The sequence below is a fragment of the Schistocerca nitens genome, chromosome 6 (genome assembly GCF_023898315.1).
Source record: "Schistocerca nitens isolate TAMUIC-IGC-003100 chromosome 6, iqSchNite1.1, whole genome shotgun sequence".
NCBI classification, from domain to species: Eukaryota; Metazoa; Arthropoda; class Insecta; order Orthoptera; family Acrididae; genus Schistocerca; species Schistocerca nitens.
Window position 1 is genome coordinate 711284687 of NC_064619.1, and position 18022 is coordinate 711302708.

Consider the following 18022-nt stretch of genomic DNA (forward strand, 5'->3'; position numbering starts at 1 on the left):
TCTAAAATGAATTAAAAGAAACTGATCAAATAATGTTCCACTCACATCTGAGGTGTAGGAAAGGGTGTTCGGTATAATCAAGTGTACTGGCGCGTGTAATTGGTATCCGGGCTCTATGATAGAGAAATTGAGTAGAAAAATTGTTGTAAAGCGTGAGGGAGCGTGGAAGGGAATTACTTTAAACCAGTAGAGAAAAAGGGAAATAAGAACTTTTTTAATAGTCCATATCATTGATTCGAATCAGAGAGACCTGGAAATAAACTGATGTGAATCGACATAGCTCCGGCATTTTTCATACTAAAATATTTATGCAGCAGGTTAAGGGACCGTGAAGTCTTAAAAATGATCATTTCTCCTATCCCGGAGGGTTCCGTATTGAGTGCGATGCAACCCAGTTGCATAAAAGCAGATACACTGGCCAGACAGTCAGGAATTTTTATACGAAATTTAAAGAATATAACGACCTGGCCATTTCCAGGTCAGCCCTGACAATGCATTTAAATGATTGCACACTGCAGAGAAAGGTTGGTTGCTCAGAGTCTTGGAAGAAATTTAAATCTTAAGAAGTTTCATTCCCATTTTCTCGATACAGCTAATGAACGCACTGCCCTGTATCACTAAAATATTTTAGTTAATTATGACATTATTCAGGTACGTTAAGGTGTGTATAGAACATAACATTTCTCCATTTTTTTTTTAATTTACAGGGCCTCTTCCCCCTTAATGTTGGGATGGTTCCGTCTTCTTTCTGCTGATACTTCCCTTTTTTCCAGTTTAAACAGTTCAGGAATCACATATCTGCTTCATACCACGCTTGCGCTATGGGTCTTGTGTGGCCTCAGTACTGTTACATAGTTTTCCTGTTTGCGTTTCAGGTTACGCATTGCGGCGAACGGTTTTATGGAATTTATGTAAGTTATTTCAACCAATATGTGATTTCTCTTCCTCTTTTTACTGCAGTTTACATGTTTCAAGATTCTACTGAATTTTTCTGTCCGGTCGTGATGTCTGTTTTTTTTTCGGATTTTTCTAGGTCATTTTTATCCTTTTGGCACGGAACACTTGGTTCCATGACAACGTTGACCTCAGATGATAAGTGTTGGCGCATAGGTCCTTACCTGACATTTCAGACTTGAGGATTCCTCCGATTGACGTATACCACAACATTTTCATTTTAAAAGTTTGCACCAGGTCGGCGTGCGACTAGGGCCTTCCGTCGGGTTGACCGTTCGCCGGGTCTTTCGATTTGACTCTATTTCGCCGGCCGTGGTGGCCGAGCGGTTCTATGCGCTTCAGTCAGGAACCGCGCGACCGCTGCGGTTGCAGGTTCGAATCCTGCCTCGGGCATGGATGTGTGTGATGTCGTTAGGTTAGTTAGGTTTAAGTAGATCTAAGTTCTAGGGGACTGATGACCTCAGATGTTACGTCCCATAGTGATCAGAGCCATTTGAACCATTTTGACGCTATGTCGGCGATTTGAGCGTCGATGGGGATGAAACGATGATAATTACGACAACACAACACCCAGTCCCTGAACGGAGAAAATCTCCGACCTAGCCAGGAATCGAACCCGGGCCCTTAGGGCTGACATTCTGTCGCGCTGACCACTCAGCTACCGGGGGACGGACAGGTTACTCCAGGTGATGGAATTTTAAGTGTTCTGAAGGGTTAAAATGGCTCTGAACACTATGGGATTTAACATCTGAGGTCATCAGTCCCCTAGAACTTAGAACTACTTAAACCTAACCAACCTAAGGACATCACACACATCCATGCCCGAGGCAGGATTCGAACCTGCGACCGTAGCGGTCGCGCGGTTCCAGACTGTAGCTCCTAGAACCGCTCGGCCACAACGGCCGGCTAAGTGTTCCGAGACTGGTTGCGTACACAATGAAAGATTGTTGATTAAGCGACTGTTACGCATTTTTCCTTTCTTTCCTTTTTTCAGAATAAGACATTATTTTACAAATATTACCGTAATTTAATCAAAATAGCAATAATGTACAGGACACTGTAAGCTCGTCACTCGTTTATTATGGCACGGAACAGTAACGTCCCAGTGGAGTTACGTATGGTAAACGGAACGAGTGACATGCGGGAATAAGTGAAAGGTGCCAAGCATTGTCGAGTTCCTCGCAGTGGCCGGGGAGACACGCTCACATTTTTTTCTGCAGCTGCAGCTGCCACGCTGCTGAAGCGCCTGGTGTGCAACCAGAGGCCACCTTCCGGTCGTCGTCAGCGAAACGCGACGCGACGCCCTTACCGCATGGCGGTGGACATCCTAGGAGTTGCGGAGGCGCGTTAACACAGTTTATAGTAATTCGCCTCTCTGTCTGTGTACAACTGCACTGCAGCGTCTTCATTAAACGTCACGCGAGAAGAGTCAGTTTTTCTTCTACACGACGTTTGAATCCGGTGTACTGTTTTGGGTTTTGACTTCACACGGAGTTTCAGGTACAATGAATACCTGTGTAACGCATAAACTTTCATTTCGTAATGCACTGAGGCTGCGAACTTCCCAGCTGTTGTCAAATGTGAGTCGCATTAAATCAGCAAGACAGCAGATTGTTGTATGCAAGGCTAGTGTTCCAAAAATACCGCGGTCCCGTATACCGTATTTTACGGACTATAAGACGCTACGGGCTATAAGACGCACCTTAAATTTTAAGCAATTTTTTTAAAAAATGAAACTTTTGCTATTTTTATTATTAGATTTCAAAGCCAGACTAAAAAATAAAGCGAACTGATCTTTAAAGTACCTGAAAATCGTCGTCTGAAATTTCTTCTTCTTCTTTTTCTTCTTCTTCATCCTCTTCGTCGTCATCGTCGTCCTCTTCATATACAAGATGGCCTTCACTGCCATCGAGAGCGTTACTTATGCCGCACTTCTTGAATGACTTCACAATAATGTCTTCTGTCACTCTAGACCATGACTGTTATATCCACTGTCACACTTGTTTGAGTGTAGGTTGTTTTAAAGCTCCCTTCGGGGTGAATTCATGTTGGGTTTCAACCATCATCCATTTGTTGATTCAAAAAACTTTACCAAGAGCCTTATGTTTTGGTTGATTTTATTTTACATCTCAAGTGCTACCAGTTTCGCCAACTCAATATTGCTATCTTCAGGCCCCATACGCCATTATCGTATTAACAATCTTATCGAATGGCGCCATAAAACTGGAATCGTAAATCCGATCGTTATGCAACAGATTCCTGTGAACGGATGACACTGTTGCATAACGATCGAATTTACGATTCCAGTTTTATGGCACCATTCGATAAGATTGTTAATACGATAATAGAATATGGGGCCTGAAGGTGGCAATACTGAGTTGCCGAAACTGCTGGCATTTGAGATATAAAATAAAATAAACCAAAACATACGGCTGTTGGTATAGCTTTTTGAATCAAGAAATACGTACCAGCCAATGTCTCCCAGGCCACAATGGACCGACGAGATCATCCACTTGTTCCAGTCGTCTGTTTATCCAGACATAAAGAAGTTGCAGTTGTGAAGTGAATCCTCTAGGAATAACAGCTGCCTTTGTATTTTCTGATGTATTTTGGGTTTGGTTCGCAAGCACAACCTTGTAGATCCAACCAACTCCACCCTTAAAATCTATTAAATTCCACTGTAGCGCTAGCTTACGAATGTGTATTTGAATCATTTTTGTATTAATTCCAACGCCATTTTAACGGTGTCCTTGAATCCATTTCAGTATGTCATCTTCTAGTTCTGGCCATTTTGTATTCAGTCCTCTGTTTGCACATTTAGCCTTCATCATTTCTTTCAGTTCTTCCTTACTGCCCGCCAATCGCGAAAGGTTTTTTCTGTTGGTGGAGGGCCGAGATACCGCTCAGCTGCTCTGTTTCCATGTCCTTCTGTGTATGATATTATTTTCAATTTATAGCCCTCATCCTATGAATACATTTTACTTTTTTCCGTTACGGAAAACAAAGTAAACAAATCATTTTCGATTCGAGTTCACAGGCATTGTTATGACGCATCATAGGCTAGACAGTGGTCTCGGTTTGTGATAACCGAGGCGGGAGGAAGACAGTATTAGCAAGCTTGCGAATCAACGTAACTCGCGTCCGTCCGTTGGTGCTCTTCTGCTGCCAGTTGAATCCAACGTTGCCAGATAGAGATAGGTTTCCAGCGGCATCGAATATATGGTTATTTTTAAGACTGCCGGGAATTTTAAATCAAACACTAACATTTTTATATTAATTTCGAGTACAAGACCAACCTGAATTTTGGAGGCAATTTTTCGAAGAAAAAAGTACGTCTTGTAGTCCGTAAGATGCGTTATGTACGTGGCGACTTCACAAAGTAAGTTACGTGTACCGTTCGACACTATAACCGTTACCCAACAACGGTGGCGCATTGTCAGAAGAGACCACACGTTCAGGGTGTCCTGCAGATACAGTTCTACTGTGGTACGCATGAAGACGGATAATAATGTGCGCTGGGTGTTGTGTGCTGCCCTTAGGTTGGTTAGGTTTAAGTAGTTCTACGTTCTAGGGGACTGATGACCATAGATGTTAAGTCCCATAGTGCTCAGGGCCATTTGAACCAATAATTTGCGAGTGAAGTGGTACAGAAAAGCCCGGGTTCCCGGGTTCGATTCCCGGCGGGGTCAGGGATTTTCTCTGCCTCGTGATGGCTGGGTGTTGTGTGCTGCCCTTAGGTTAGTTAGGTTTCAGTAGTTCTAAGTTCTAGGGGACTGATGACCATAGATGTTAAGTCCCATAGTGCTCAGAGCCATTTGAACCATTTTTTTGGTACAGAAAATGCGATTGTACTCCAAAGCTAAAGTCGGCGGTAGCGTACAGTTCCCGTCGTCAAACGGTCTAAACTGCACACATATTCACCGTGAAATTGTGGTGATACATAGACCAAATGCATTGTCACATCCAGCAACAGTCAAATAGTGTCGACAATGTCACCAAAGCCTCACAGGCGTGGCTGGTACTGACCCGCCATACAGTGCAGATCCTACACCATTCGAATTCCATCTTTTCTGCAAGCTGAAGAAAACGTCCTGGGGAAAGAGATTTTCCAACGATGAGGATGTTCACAGGTCGTTTCTCGAATGGCTCCGTGACCAAAGGGCGGATTTCTGTCATCGAGGAACTGAGAGTAGAACGTTCTGACTTTTGTTTGCAGAGACCCCACGACTTTGTTGAAAAATACTGCCTCGTATACTATGTTACTTTGAAGCGTAGCGCAGCAGGCAATAAAAGTTATTTGGCCTGCCATGATAAAATGTAAGATACTTGCAGAAGTCCCCTGGTACAGCAAATAGACTACGCACCAAAATTATGAGAATTCTAAAGGAGAAATTCTTTAGAATTATAGGAAAAGCATAATAATCGATAGTCTGTGCAATACTGGCGTTCCAGGTGACCAATCTACACTGAAGGGCCGAAGAAACTGGTACACCTGCCTAATATCGTGTAGATCCCCCGCGAGCACGCAGCAGTGCCGCAACACGACGTGACGTGGACTCGACTAATGTCTGAAGTAGTGCAGAAGAGAACTGACACCATGAATCCTGCAGGGCTGTCCATAAATCCGTAAGAATACGAGGGAGCGGAGATCTCTTCTGAACATCACTTTGCAAGGTACCCCGGATATGCTCAATAATGTTCATGCCTGAGGAGTTTGGCGGCCAGCGGAAGCATTTGAACTCAGAAGTGTGTTCCTGAAGCCAGTCTGTAGAAATTCTGGACGTATGGGGTGCCGTATTGTCCTGCTGGAATTTCCCAAGTCCGTCGCAATGCACAATGGACATGAATGGAAGCAAGTGATCAGACAGGATGTTTACGTACGTTTCACCTACCAGTGGTCTAGACGTATCAGTTGCACACACCCCACACCATTTCAGAGCCTCCACCAGCCTGAACAGTCCCCTGCAGACATGAAGCGTCCATGGGTTCATGAGGTTTTTTCCATACCTGTAAACGCCCATCCGTTCGATACAATTTGAAACGAGACTCGTCCGAGCAGGCAACATGTTTCCAGTCATCAGCAGTCCAATGTCATTGTTGACGGGCCCAAGCGAGGCGTAAATTTTTGTGTCGGGCAGTCATCAAGAGTACACGAGTGGGCCTTCGGCACCGAAAGAACATATCGATGACGTTTCGTTGAATGGTTCACACGCTGACACTTGTTGGTGGTCCAGCGTTGATATCCGCAGCAATTTGCGGAAGGCTTGCACTTCTGTCCCGTTGAACGATTCTCTTCAGTCGTCGTTGGTCCTGTTCGTGCAGGATCTTCTTCCGACAGCAGCTATGTCGAATATTTGATGTTTTACCGGGTTCCTGATATTTACGGTACACTCGTGAAATGGTGGTACGGGAAAACCCACACTTCATCGCTACCTTGGAGATACTGTGTTCCATCGCTCGAGCGCTGACTATTACACGACCTAGAAACTCACTTAAAACTTAATAACCGGCCGATGTAGCAGCAGTAACCGGTCTAACAGACACTTTGCCGATCACAGCGCCGTATTGTGGCTGTGTACATATCTCTGTATTTGAATACACATGCCTGCACCAGTTTCTTTGACGCTTCAGTGTATTTGGCATGGACCTCTCTCTGCCCTTCTCCTTACCGTACTAGCCCGTCAGACTTGCTAGACAACTATGAGTTCATCACTGACTCTGTCAGTGAGCAAAACCCTCACGCAAGTTTTTCGATATGTTATTGGTTAGCTTCTAAGAACTCTGAAAAATAACAACAAATTGTAATGTAACTGATAGCTCACTCCTTTTGTCGGTACGGCGGCAGACCGCAAACGAGGGAGAGATACGGAATAGGAGCGTCTGAGACTGGAGGTCATGTGCCATGGTGCCTGAGATCAAAACGCAATAGCAAAATAATAAAAAAAGCTGGAGTTTTGATGAGACAGTTAAAAGAATTATTTATATGAATTCAGAAGACTACAGAGAATTATATAATAAAGTGACATTAAACTTTAAAGTGGTCGCTGTGGTTTGGTATACTTAATATAGATACAATAACAATTTATGAACCTGCAGCATGCTGCAAGTGAAAAATAAGTCCGCAACTTGTCTTATAATTGAAATAAATGGTTGTAGCTCGGCCATAAGTTGCATTGAGAAGTATCTGCTCTCTTTTTTGTTCTTGATAGTAACTAGATTCGGACACTAGTGTCCATTTTCAAACCATCCGTGATGTAAGTATGACAAATACAGGCGATAGCCCATGTACAGGAACTGTCCCTGCAGCAATCAAAATGGTATAAAGCCGAATTAACAACAGCAAAATACACCTCATAGGACGGACATTAGAGTTCTCTGATTACCGCAGAAACAGTTTCTGTACATGGGCAGTCACCTGTATTTGTCACACTTGCCGCACGGATGGTTTGAAAATGAATACAAGTATCTGAAACTATTCACCATAAAGAAATAAAAGATAGATACTTCTCAATGCAGCTTATGACGGGGCTACAACCATTTATTTCAACAATAACCGTTATTGTTGATAATGAAAAATAATTAATAAATTTGAAGGAAGGATGATTAGGGTTTGAAGTCCCGTCCGCGACGATTGATGAGATAAGATAAGGTGAGCAGGAAAAAAGGACTCAGAACGATTCTTTAAGAATATTTATTCAAGCCTCGTCCGAAGGTAAGCCTGAAATGATTCGAAAAGTTTTACAAAGTTAAAGTAGGCCATCAAATTGCTAATTACAGCTGTTTGTAGGTGCAGATGAAAAATAAAGACTATGAAAACTAGCGAGTAAAGCATTAAGATACATACGTTAATTTTTATTGCTTGATGCGGAATTTCTATAATTAAATGTAATGTCGTTTCCTGAAAACTCCCGATGTAATTTCAGAAGGTTCAAATGGCTCTGAGCACTATGGGACATAACATCTTAGGTCATCAGTCCCCTAGAACTGAGAACTAGTTAAACCTAACTAACCCAAGGACATCACACACATCCATGCCCGAGGCAGGATTAGAACCTGCGACCGTAGCAGTCGCGCGGCTCCGGACTGCGCGCCTAGAACCGCGAGACCACCGCGGCCGGATAATTTCAGAAGGAATGGACTGCTCTCCATTTAGTTCAAAGAAACAAAACATCCAACTAAACCGCTTGTGACGCAGAATAAGAGTCAATTTTCATCAATTTTCAGATTAGGAAATGAAGAACACATTTCGTACTCCGCAATGGCAAAATGGTAACTTTTGTTGTTCCAAGATGATAGGTTTCAACAGATTATGCTGCCGTCATCTGATCATGGTACTTTTATAACAAGCTGCATAACATCGGATACATCGGAGACTGTTGAAACAGGTCATCTTGGAATAATAGAAGTTTCCACACTGTGACTGCGGCGTACGGAGTGTGTTCTTCATACCCTGCCATATAGATCGCCACACAGTACAACATGTGTACTTTACAAAATTTTCAGTTTAGTATACACTTCTGAAATCTCTAGAATTCTCTGTCGAAGGACTGCATCTTAAATATGAAAGTAGCCTAAGTCTCGCGCAGTATTATGCTGGACTAGATGCTCATGTGCCCACCCTGAGCAATAGACTGCCGTTATTCACTGTCAAATTCCGTTGATAAGCCAAACATGAAGCCAAGTCCCGTGTGACGCCTGGAGTTACTGATTATCAGTTCCCTGTGGAGGCTGATATTGAACGCCATGGATGCAACTTTAAACTTATCGCAAACAGTGGTAATGTACAGGAGCTGGACAAAAATATAGAAACAGTCCGGGAAATGGATGCTTGCACATACATCTACATCGACGTGATTACTCTGCTATTCACAATAAAGTTCCTGGCAGAGGTTTGAATGAACCACCTTCAAGCTATCTCTCTACCGTTCCACTCTCGAACGGCGCGCGGGGAAAACCAGTACTTAAATTTTTCTGTGCGAGCCCTGACTTCTCTTATTTTATTGTGATGATTATTTCTCCCTCTGTAGGTGGGTGCCAACAGAATGTTTTCGCAGTCGGTAGAAAAAACTGGTGACTGAAATTTCATGAGAAGATACCGTCACAGCGAAAAACGCCTTTTTTTTTTTAATGATTGCCACTCCAATTCACGTATCATGTCTGTGGCACTATCTCCCCTACTTCGGGATAATACAAAACGAGCTACCCTTCTTTGTACTTTTTCGATGTCATCTGTCAGTCGCATCTGATGCGGATCCCACACCGCACAGCAATACTCCAGAATAGGGTGGACAAGCGTGGTGTAAGCAGTCTCTTTAGTAGACCTGTTACACCTTGAAAGTGTTCTGCCAATGAATCGCAGTCTTTGGTTTGCTCTTCCCACAATCTATGTGATTGTTACAATTTAGGGTACTTGTAATTGTAATCCCTAAGTATTTTGTTGAATTTACAGCCTTCAGATTTGTGTTACTTATCGCGTAATCTAAATTTAGCGGATTTCTTTTGGTACTCACGTGAATAACTTCATTCTTTTCTTTATTCAGGGCCAATTGCCACTTTTCGCGTCATACAGATATTTTATCTAAATCATTTTGCAATTCATTTTGGCCATCTGATGACTTTACAAGACGGTAAACGACACCATCATCTGCGAACAATCTAAGACGGCTACTAAGATCTTCTCCTATGTCGTTAACATAGATCAGGAACAATAGAAGGCCTATAACACTTCCTTGGGGAACGCCGGATATTACTTCTGTTTTACTCTATGATTTTCCGTCTATTACTACGAACTGTGACCTTTTTGACAGGAAATCAAGAATCGAGTCGCACAACTGAGGCGATATTCCATAGGCACACAGTTTCGTTAGAAGACGCTTATGGGGAACGGTGTCGAAAGCCTTCTGGAAATCTAAAAATATGGAATCAGTATGACATCCGCTGTCGATAGCACTCATTACTTCCTGAGCATAAAGAGCTAGTTGTGTTTCACAAGAAATTTTCTGAATCCGTGCTGACTATGAGTCAATAAATCGTTTTCTTCGAGGTAACTCATAATGTTGGAATACAGTATATGTTTCAAACACTTACTGGAAATCGACGTTAGTGATATGGGCCTGTAATTCAACGGATTACTCCTGCTTCCCTTTTTGGGTGTTGGTGTGACCTGAACCATTTTCCAGTATTTAGGTACGGATGTTTCTGAGAGCGAGCGGTTGTATATAATTGTTAAATATGGAGCTATTGCATCAGCATACTCTGAGAGGAGCCTGACTGGTATACAATCTGGACCGGAGGCCTTGCCTTTATTAAGTGATTTAAGCTGCTTTGCGACACCAAGGATATCTATTTCTACGTTTCTCATCTTGGCAGTTGTTCTTGATTGGAATTCAGGAACATTTATTCGTCTTCTTTGGTGAACGAGTTTCGGAAAACCGTGTTTAATAACTCTGCTTTAGTGGCACTGTCGTCAGAGACTTACTCGTTGTTATCGCGCAGTGAAGGTATTGATTGCGCCTTGCCAGTGATGTGCTTCATGTATGACCAGAATCTCTCTGGGTTTTCTGCCAGATTTTTAGACAGAATTTCATTGCGGAAATTATTGAAAGCATCTCGCATTGAAGTACGTGCTTTATTTCGAACTTCTGCAAACCTTTGGCAGTCTGGGGGATTTTGCATTCTTTTAAATTTGGCATGCTTTTTTTTCTGCTTCTGCAACAGCGATCTCACCCGTTTTGTGTACCATGGGGGATCACTACCATCACTTATTAATTTATGTGGTATGTGTCTGTTAATAGCTGTCGATACTATCTCTTTGAGCCGGCCGCGGTGGCCGTGCGGTTCTAGGCGCTCCAGTCCGGAGCCGCGCTGCTGCTCCGGTCGCAGGTTCGAATCCTGCCTCGGGCATGGATGTGTGTGATGTCCTTAGGTTAGTTAGGTTTAAGTAGTTCTAAGTTCTAGGGGACTGATGACCACAGCAGTTGAGTCTCATAGTGCTCAGAGCCATTTGAACCATTTTTATCTCTTTGAAATCATTCCACAACTTTGCTACGCTTGCATGATATGATCGGAAGGAGTGCAGACTGTCTCTTAAAACGTTGTTAAGAGCATTTTTAACAGCTTTTTTAAATAAATATACTTTGCGTTTCTTTTTCATGGTTGTAGGTGTTACGGTATTCAGACGATAGCCAACACACTGAAACTATCAGTCGTGGTCAGAACAGTGTTCTGTGTAGTTGTGAGGGTATTACGTTGAACGTAAGTGAATTCGAACGTAGGCAAATTATTGGTGCTCATTCCAAAGAAATCAGGTACTGACAGGTGTGAAAATCAGTTTAGTAAGTCACGGCTGCAAAATACTAACAAGAATAATTCTTTACAGACGAATGGAAAAGCAGGTAGAAGCCGAGCTCGGAGATCAGTTTGGATTCCGGAACTCGCGAGGCAATACTGACCCTACGACTTCTCATAGAAGATACGTTAAGGGAAGATAAATTTACTTTTATAGCATTTGTTGACTCTGAGAAACCTTTTGACAATGTTGACAGGAACACTCTCTTTCAAATCCTAAAGCTGGCGGGGGTAAAACACAGGTAGCAAAATACTATTTACAATTTGCACAGAAACCAGATGGCAGTTATAAGAGTCGAGGGACATGAAAGGGAAGCAGTGATTGAGAAGGGAGTGAGAGACGGTTGTATTCTATCCCCGATGTTATTCAATCTGTATACTGAGCAAGCAGTAAAGAAATCTAAAGAAAAATTTGGAGTAGGAATTAAAGTCTAGGGAGAAGAAATAAAAACTTTGAGGTTTGCCGATGACACTGTAATTCTGTCGCAGACGGCAAAGGACTTTGAAAAGCAGTTTAACGTAATGGACAGTGTCTTGAAAGGAGATATAAGATGAACATCAAGAAATGCAAAACGAGGACATGCTGAGGTAATTAGATTAGGAAATGAAACTCTTAAATTATTAGATGAGTTTTGCTATTTTGGAAGCAAAATAACTGAGGATGGTCGAAGCGGGGAGGATATAAAATGTAGACTGGTAACGACAAGAAAAGCGTTTTTGAAGAAGAGAAATTTGTTAACATCGAGTATAGATTTAAGTGTCAGGAAGTCCTTTCTGAAAGTATTCGTATGGAGTGTAGCCACGTATGGAAGTGAAACATGGACGATAAGCAGTTTAGACAAGAAGAGAATAGAAGCTTCTGAGATGTGGTGCTACAGAAGAATGCTAAAGATTAGATGGGTAGAGCGCGTAAGTAATGCGGCGGTCTGAATGGAGCTAGGGAAAAGAGAAATTTGTGGTACAACCTGACTAGAAGAAGGGATCGGTTGGTAGGTCACATTCTGAGGCATCAAGGGATCACCAGTTTAGTTCTGGAGTAAAAATCGCAGAGGGAGACCAAGAGATAAATACAGTAAGCAGATTCAAAACGATGTAGGTTTCAGTAGTTACTCGGAGATGAAGAGGCTTTCACAGGATAGAGTAGCATGGAGAGGTGTATCAAACCAGTCTTTGGACTGAATACCACAAGAACAACAAAGTGGGTGCTTCCATAAACAGGATAGCGGAAGTGTGTTGTGTTTCAAGACGCACCGTACGGAAGATTTATCCGGCATACATTGAAAGCGGAGAAAGATCTGCAGCTAACTCACAACGCGGACGAAAGTATGTCTCTAGTAATGGTGACGGACAGTCATCGAAGGCGATTGTGACGAAAAATAAGAGGACGACAGCTGCAAAAGTCACTGCGAAACTGAATTCGTCGCTCGCGAACGCTGTCAGTACCAAAACAACACGAAGGGACCACAGTATGCAAGGAACGGCAGGGTGCCCTGGGGTTGCAGAACCATTCATCAGTGACAGGAGCACCCTTGACGGGAAAAGGTGGTTCCGAGACTATAAATCTGGAGCACGGAGGAACGACAGAAAGTCATTTGGGCGGACGAGTCTCGCTGCACACTGTTACCAACATCTAGCCGAGTGAAACATCGTGGGGGTCTGGTGATGATTTCGCAGCCATGTCATGGTATTCCGTGGGCTCCACGGTTACTCTACAAGGTTGCCTTACTGGCAAGGATTCCGTGACAATATTGGATGATCAGGTCCATCCCACGTTACAATGTTTGTTGCCCAATGGTGAAGCTGTGTTCCAAGACGACAAGGCCTTGTTCACACAGCTCGCATCGTCCAGGACTGGTTTCGTGAGCACGAAGATGCATTGTCGCACCCTCGCCCCCTATCCCACTCCACCCCCCTGGCCATCACTGTTACCACGTCTAAACATTATTGAGCCTTTGTGGTCTACTTTGGAGAGGAAGGTTGTGATCGCCATCCACCTCCATCATCATTACTTAAACTTGCCACTATTTTGCAGGAAAAGTGGCAACCACCGTATTAGGCGTGGCAACATGTTTTGTTTCGGATGTTTCCATATGTTTGTCCGGTACCTGCATAAAAGAGCGAGGTGTGTTGGTAAGCAATGGTTTCGCTGGAGGCTGGAGAAGAGCTGGCTGGACTCACCACAAGCAGCGGCAGGCCCAGAGCGACGAGTGCGAGGGCGAGCGAGGGCACGGTGTCCGCCTTGACGGGGTGCCGGATGGACTCGTCGTCGCAGAAGAAGCCGCGCCGGAACGGCTTCCCGAACAGGAAGATGAACAGCACGGCCAGGCCCTCTGCAACACAGAGGGCACCTGCTCCAGAAACCTGCTCTCCTCATAACAGCTCCAAAATCTATTCCGAAACTACATTACTTTGGTTGCAATAGGTTGCACAGTCGTCATAGATACAGGGTGTTTCAAAAATGACCGATATATTTGAAACGGCAATAAAAACTAAACGAGCAGCGATAGAAATACACCGTTTGTTGCAATATGCTTGGGACAACAGTACATTTTCAGGCAGACAAACTTTCGAAATTACAGTAGTTACAATTTTCAACAACAGATGGCGCTGCGGTCTGGGAAACTCTATAGTACGATATTTTCCACATATCCACCATGCGTAGCAATAATATGGCGTAGTCTCTGAATGAAATTACCCGAAACCTTTGACAACGTGTCTGGCGGAATGGCTTCACATGCAGATGAGATGTACTGCTTCAGCTGTTCAATTGTTTCTGGATTCTGGCGGTACACCTGGTCTTTCAAGTGTCCCCACAGAAAGAAGTCACAGGGGTTCATGTCTGGCGAATAGGGAGGCCAATCCACGCCGCCTCCTGTATGCTTCGGATAGCCCAAAGCAATCACACGATCATCGAAATATTCATTCAGGAAATTAAAGACGTCGGCCGTGCGATGTGGCCGGGCACCATCTTGCATAAACCACGAGGTGTTCGCAGTGTCGTCTAAGGCAGTTTGTACCGCCACAAATTCACGAAGAATGTCCAGATAGCGTGATGCAGTAATCGTTTCGGATCTGAAAAATGGGCCAATGATTCCTTTGGAAGACATGGCGGCCCAGACCAGTATTTTTTGAGGACGCAGGGACGATGGGACTGCAACATGGGGCTTTTCGGTTCCCCATATGCGCCAGTTCTGTTTATTGACGAAGCCGTCCAGGTAAAAATAAGCTTCGTCAGTAAACCAAATGCTGCCCACATGCATATCGCCGTCATCAATCCTGTGCACTATATCGTTAGCGAATGTCTCTCGTGCAGCAATGGTAGCGGCGCTGGGGGGTTGCCGCGTTTGAATTTTGTATGGATAGAGGTGTAAACTCTGGCGCATGAGACGATACGTGGACGTTGGCGTCATTTGGACCGCAGCTGCAACACGGCGAACGGAAACCCGAGGCCGCTGTTGGATCACCTGCTGCACTAGCTGCGCGTTGCCCTCTGTGGTTACCGTACGCGGTCGCCCTACCTTTCCAGCACGTTCATCAGTCACGTTCCCAGTCCGTTGAAATTTTTCAAACAGATCCTTTATTGTACCGCTTTTCGGTCCTTTGGTTACATTAAACCTCCGTTGAAAACTTCGTCTTGTTGCAACAACACTGTGTTCTAGGCGGTGGAATTCCAACACCAGAAAAATCCTCTGTTCTAAGGAATAAACCATGTTGTCTACAGCACACGTGCACGTTGTGAACAGCACACGCTTACAGCAGAAAGACGACGTACAGAATGGCGCACCCACAGACTGCGTTGTCTTCTATATCTTTCACATCACTTGCAGCGCCATCTGTTGTTGAAAATTGTAACTACTGTAATTTCGAAAGTTTGTCCGCCTGAAAATGTACTGTTGTCCCAAGCATATTGCAACAAACGGTGTATTTCTATCGCTGCTCGTTTAGTTTTTATTGCCGTTTCAAATATACCGGTCATTTTTGAAATACCCTGTAGTATGAATGATAACATTTTACCGCAATGCCTGTCAATGCTTGTCAATGCAGGCAGTTTCCCTCTATTTTGATTCTATTATTGTAACACCTTCAACTGTGTAGCCTTTCTCTAATACATACATAAGTACGTACGATACGTCAAATCGGCAACATTTGCACAAGAGGCCCTGAACGCTAAACTCACACATGAAATAGCGTAATCATAGGAGGCAGGCCATAATATCAGACTACAGAGTTACAAAACATTACAGGCATTATTAAAACGAACAGATAAAATCAAAAATGGTAAAAAAGAGCATGTTAGCAAATTTCAATATTTTGCCGAATCTCTATGAGAACAGAGAAAAACTTAACATTAGGATTGATAAAGTTCAGGAATACTGCTGCCTAGGCCACAAGGTAATCAATGACGGATGGAGCAAGGAGGACATCGAAAGCAGACTAGCGCTGGCAAAAAGGGCGTTCCTGGTCAAGAGAAGTCTACTAGATCCAACATAGGCCTTCATTTGAGGAAGAAATTTCTGAGAATGTACGTTTGGATCACAGCACTGTTGGACAGTGAAACATGGACTGTGGCGAAAATCGGAACAGAGGAGAATCGAAACGTTTGAGATGTTGTGCTACAGACGAATGTCGTAAATTAGGTGGACTGATAAGGTAAGTGGAAAACACTGACAAGAGGAATGGACAGGATGATAAGACATCTTTTAAGACGTCAGGGAATGACTTTCGTGGTACTAGAGGGAGCTGTAGAAGGCAAAAACTGCAGAGGAAGACAGAGATTGGAAGACATCCAGCAAATAACTGAGGAAGTACATGGAAAGTACTACTCTGAGATAAAGAGGTTGGCACAGGACAGGAATTCGTGGCGGTCCGCATAAAAAAAAAATTAAAAGTAAATAAATAAAAATGGCAGACTGGAGTAGAGAAATTTGCGAAACGTGTGTTAGTAAACAAAAATCAGACAAGTTCAAGCAGGACTCGCACTGAGAGAATTACGTGGATTCTTAATTATATATATAGATAGTTCGTCTATCCTGCGAATCGAGAATCTGGGTGATTTTTGCCTGTTTTCGACATCAATACTGGTAAGATATCTGTCCTGGGAATTCCAAGACGTCCGAGAATGCTTCGATTTTAAATTTAAATGTTTTCGGAATTTCACATTCGCTATTTTAGTTTTTTTATTTACTTTACTAATTTTGGATTATATTAAAATGCTCTGCTAGCTGGCAATTACAGGTGCGTTGACTTCGTCTGTTCTCGTCTGTGTTGCGATTACTAGTCAGACCTGTAGAAAGTTTCCAGACAACAAAACGATACGAAAAACACACAGAGCTGTTGTTGCTGCACAGATAGCGAACTGCCCCGTGGAATGCTTCGACGTATATTTTATGGAATGTCCGGACCTCATCCCAAAATATGGCAGTGCAACCCTGTTTCACTTACCATAATTATCATTACAGACGCTGTGTATGTTATGGGAATAGACTGTCAGGGGATGTTTGAACACTATGTAATCAAAAGTATCCGGGCACCTGGCTGGAAATGACTTACAAGTTCGTGCCGCCCTCCATCGGTAATGTTCGAATTCAATATGGTGTTAGCCCGCCCTTAGCCTTGATGACCCACTCTCGCACGCATACGTTCAGTCAGGTGCTGGAAGGTTTCTTGGGGACTGGCAGCTCATTCTTCACGGAGTACTGCACTGAGGAGATGTATCGATGTCGGTCGGTGAGGCCTGGCACGAAGTCGGCGTTCCAAAACATCCTAAAGGTGTTCTACAGGATTCAGGTCAGGACTCTGTACAGGCCAGTCCATTACAGGGATGTTATTGTCGTGTAACCACTTCGCCACAGGCTGTGCATTATGAACAGGTGCTCGATTGCTTTGAAAGATGCACTCGCTATCCCCGAATTACTCTTCAATAGTGGGAAGCAAGAAGGTGATTAAAACATCAGTGTAGGACTGTGCTGTGATAGTGCCACGCAAAACAACAAGGGGTGCAAGCCCCCTCCATGAAAAATACGACCACACCATAACACGACCGCCTCCGAATTGTACTGTTGGCACTACACACGCTAGCAGACGACGTTCACCGGGCATTCGCCATACCCACCCTGCCATTGGATCGCCACATTGTGTACCGTGATTCGTTTCTCCACACAACGATTTTCCACTATTCAATCGTCCAACGTTTACGCTCCTTACACCAAGCGAGGCGTCGTTTGGCATTTACCGTCGTGATGTGTGGCTTATGAGCAGACGCTCGGCCATGGAATCCAAGTTTTCTCACCTCCCGCCTAACTGTCATAGTACTTGCAGTGGATCCTGATCAGTTTGGAATTCCTGCGTGATGGTCTGGATAGATGTCTGCCTATTGCACATTGCGACCATCTTCAAGTAAAGAATGGCTCTAAGCACTATGGGACTTAACATCTTAGGTCATCAGTCCCCTAGAACTTAGAACTACTTAAACGTAACTAACCTAAGGACATCACACACATCCATGCTCGAGGCAGGATTCAAACCTGCGACTGTAGCAGCAGCGCGGTTCCCGAGTGGAGAGCCTAGAACTGCTCGGCCACAGCGGCCGGCCCCTCTTCAACTGTCGGCGGTCTCTGTCAGTCAACAGATGAGGTCGGCTTGTACGCTTTTGTGCTGTACGTGTCCCTTCACGTTTCCACTTCACTATCTCACCGGAAACAGTGGACCTAGGGATGTTCAC

The 18022-nt window shown here is 43.9% G+C and overlaps 1 protein-coding gene across 1 annotated transcript in view; it reads right to left on the bottom strand.

The window, feature by feature from the left end:
- Positions 1–18022, bottom strand: part of LOC126262829 (putative phosphatidate phosphatase) — a 418821-nt gene that overhangs the window by 212488 nt on the left and 188311 nt on the right. Inside the window, exon 3 of the mRNA XM_049959681.1 lies at positions 13480–13631. Within this exon, the coding sequence (XP_049815638.1) occupies positions 13480–13631 (152 nt within the window). The remainder of the gene's footprint in view (positions 1–13479; positions 13632–18022) is intronic.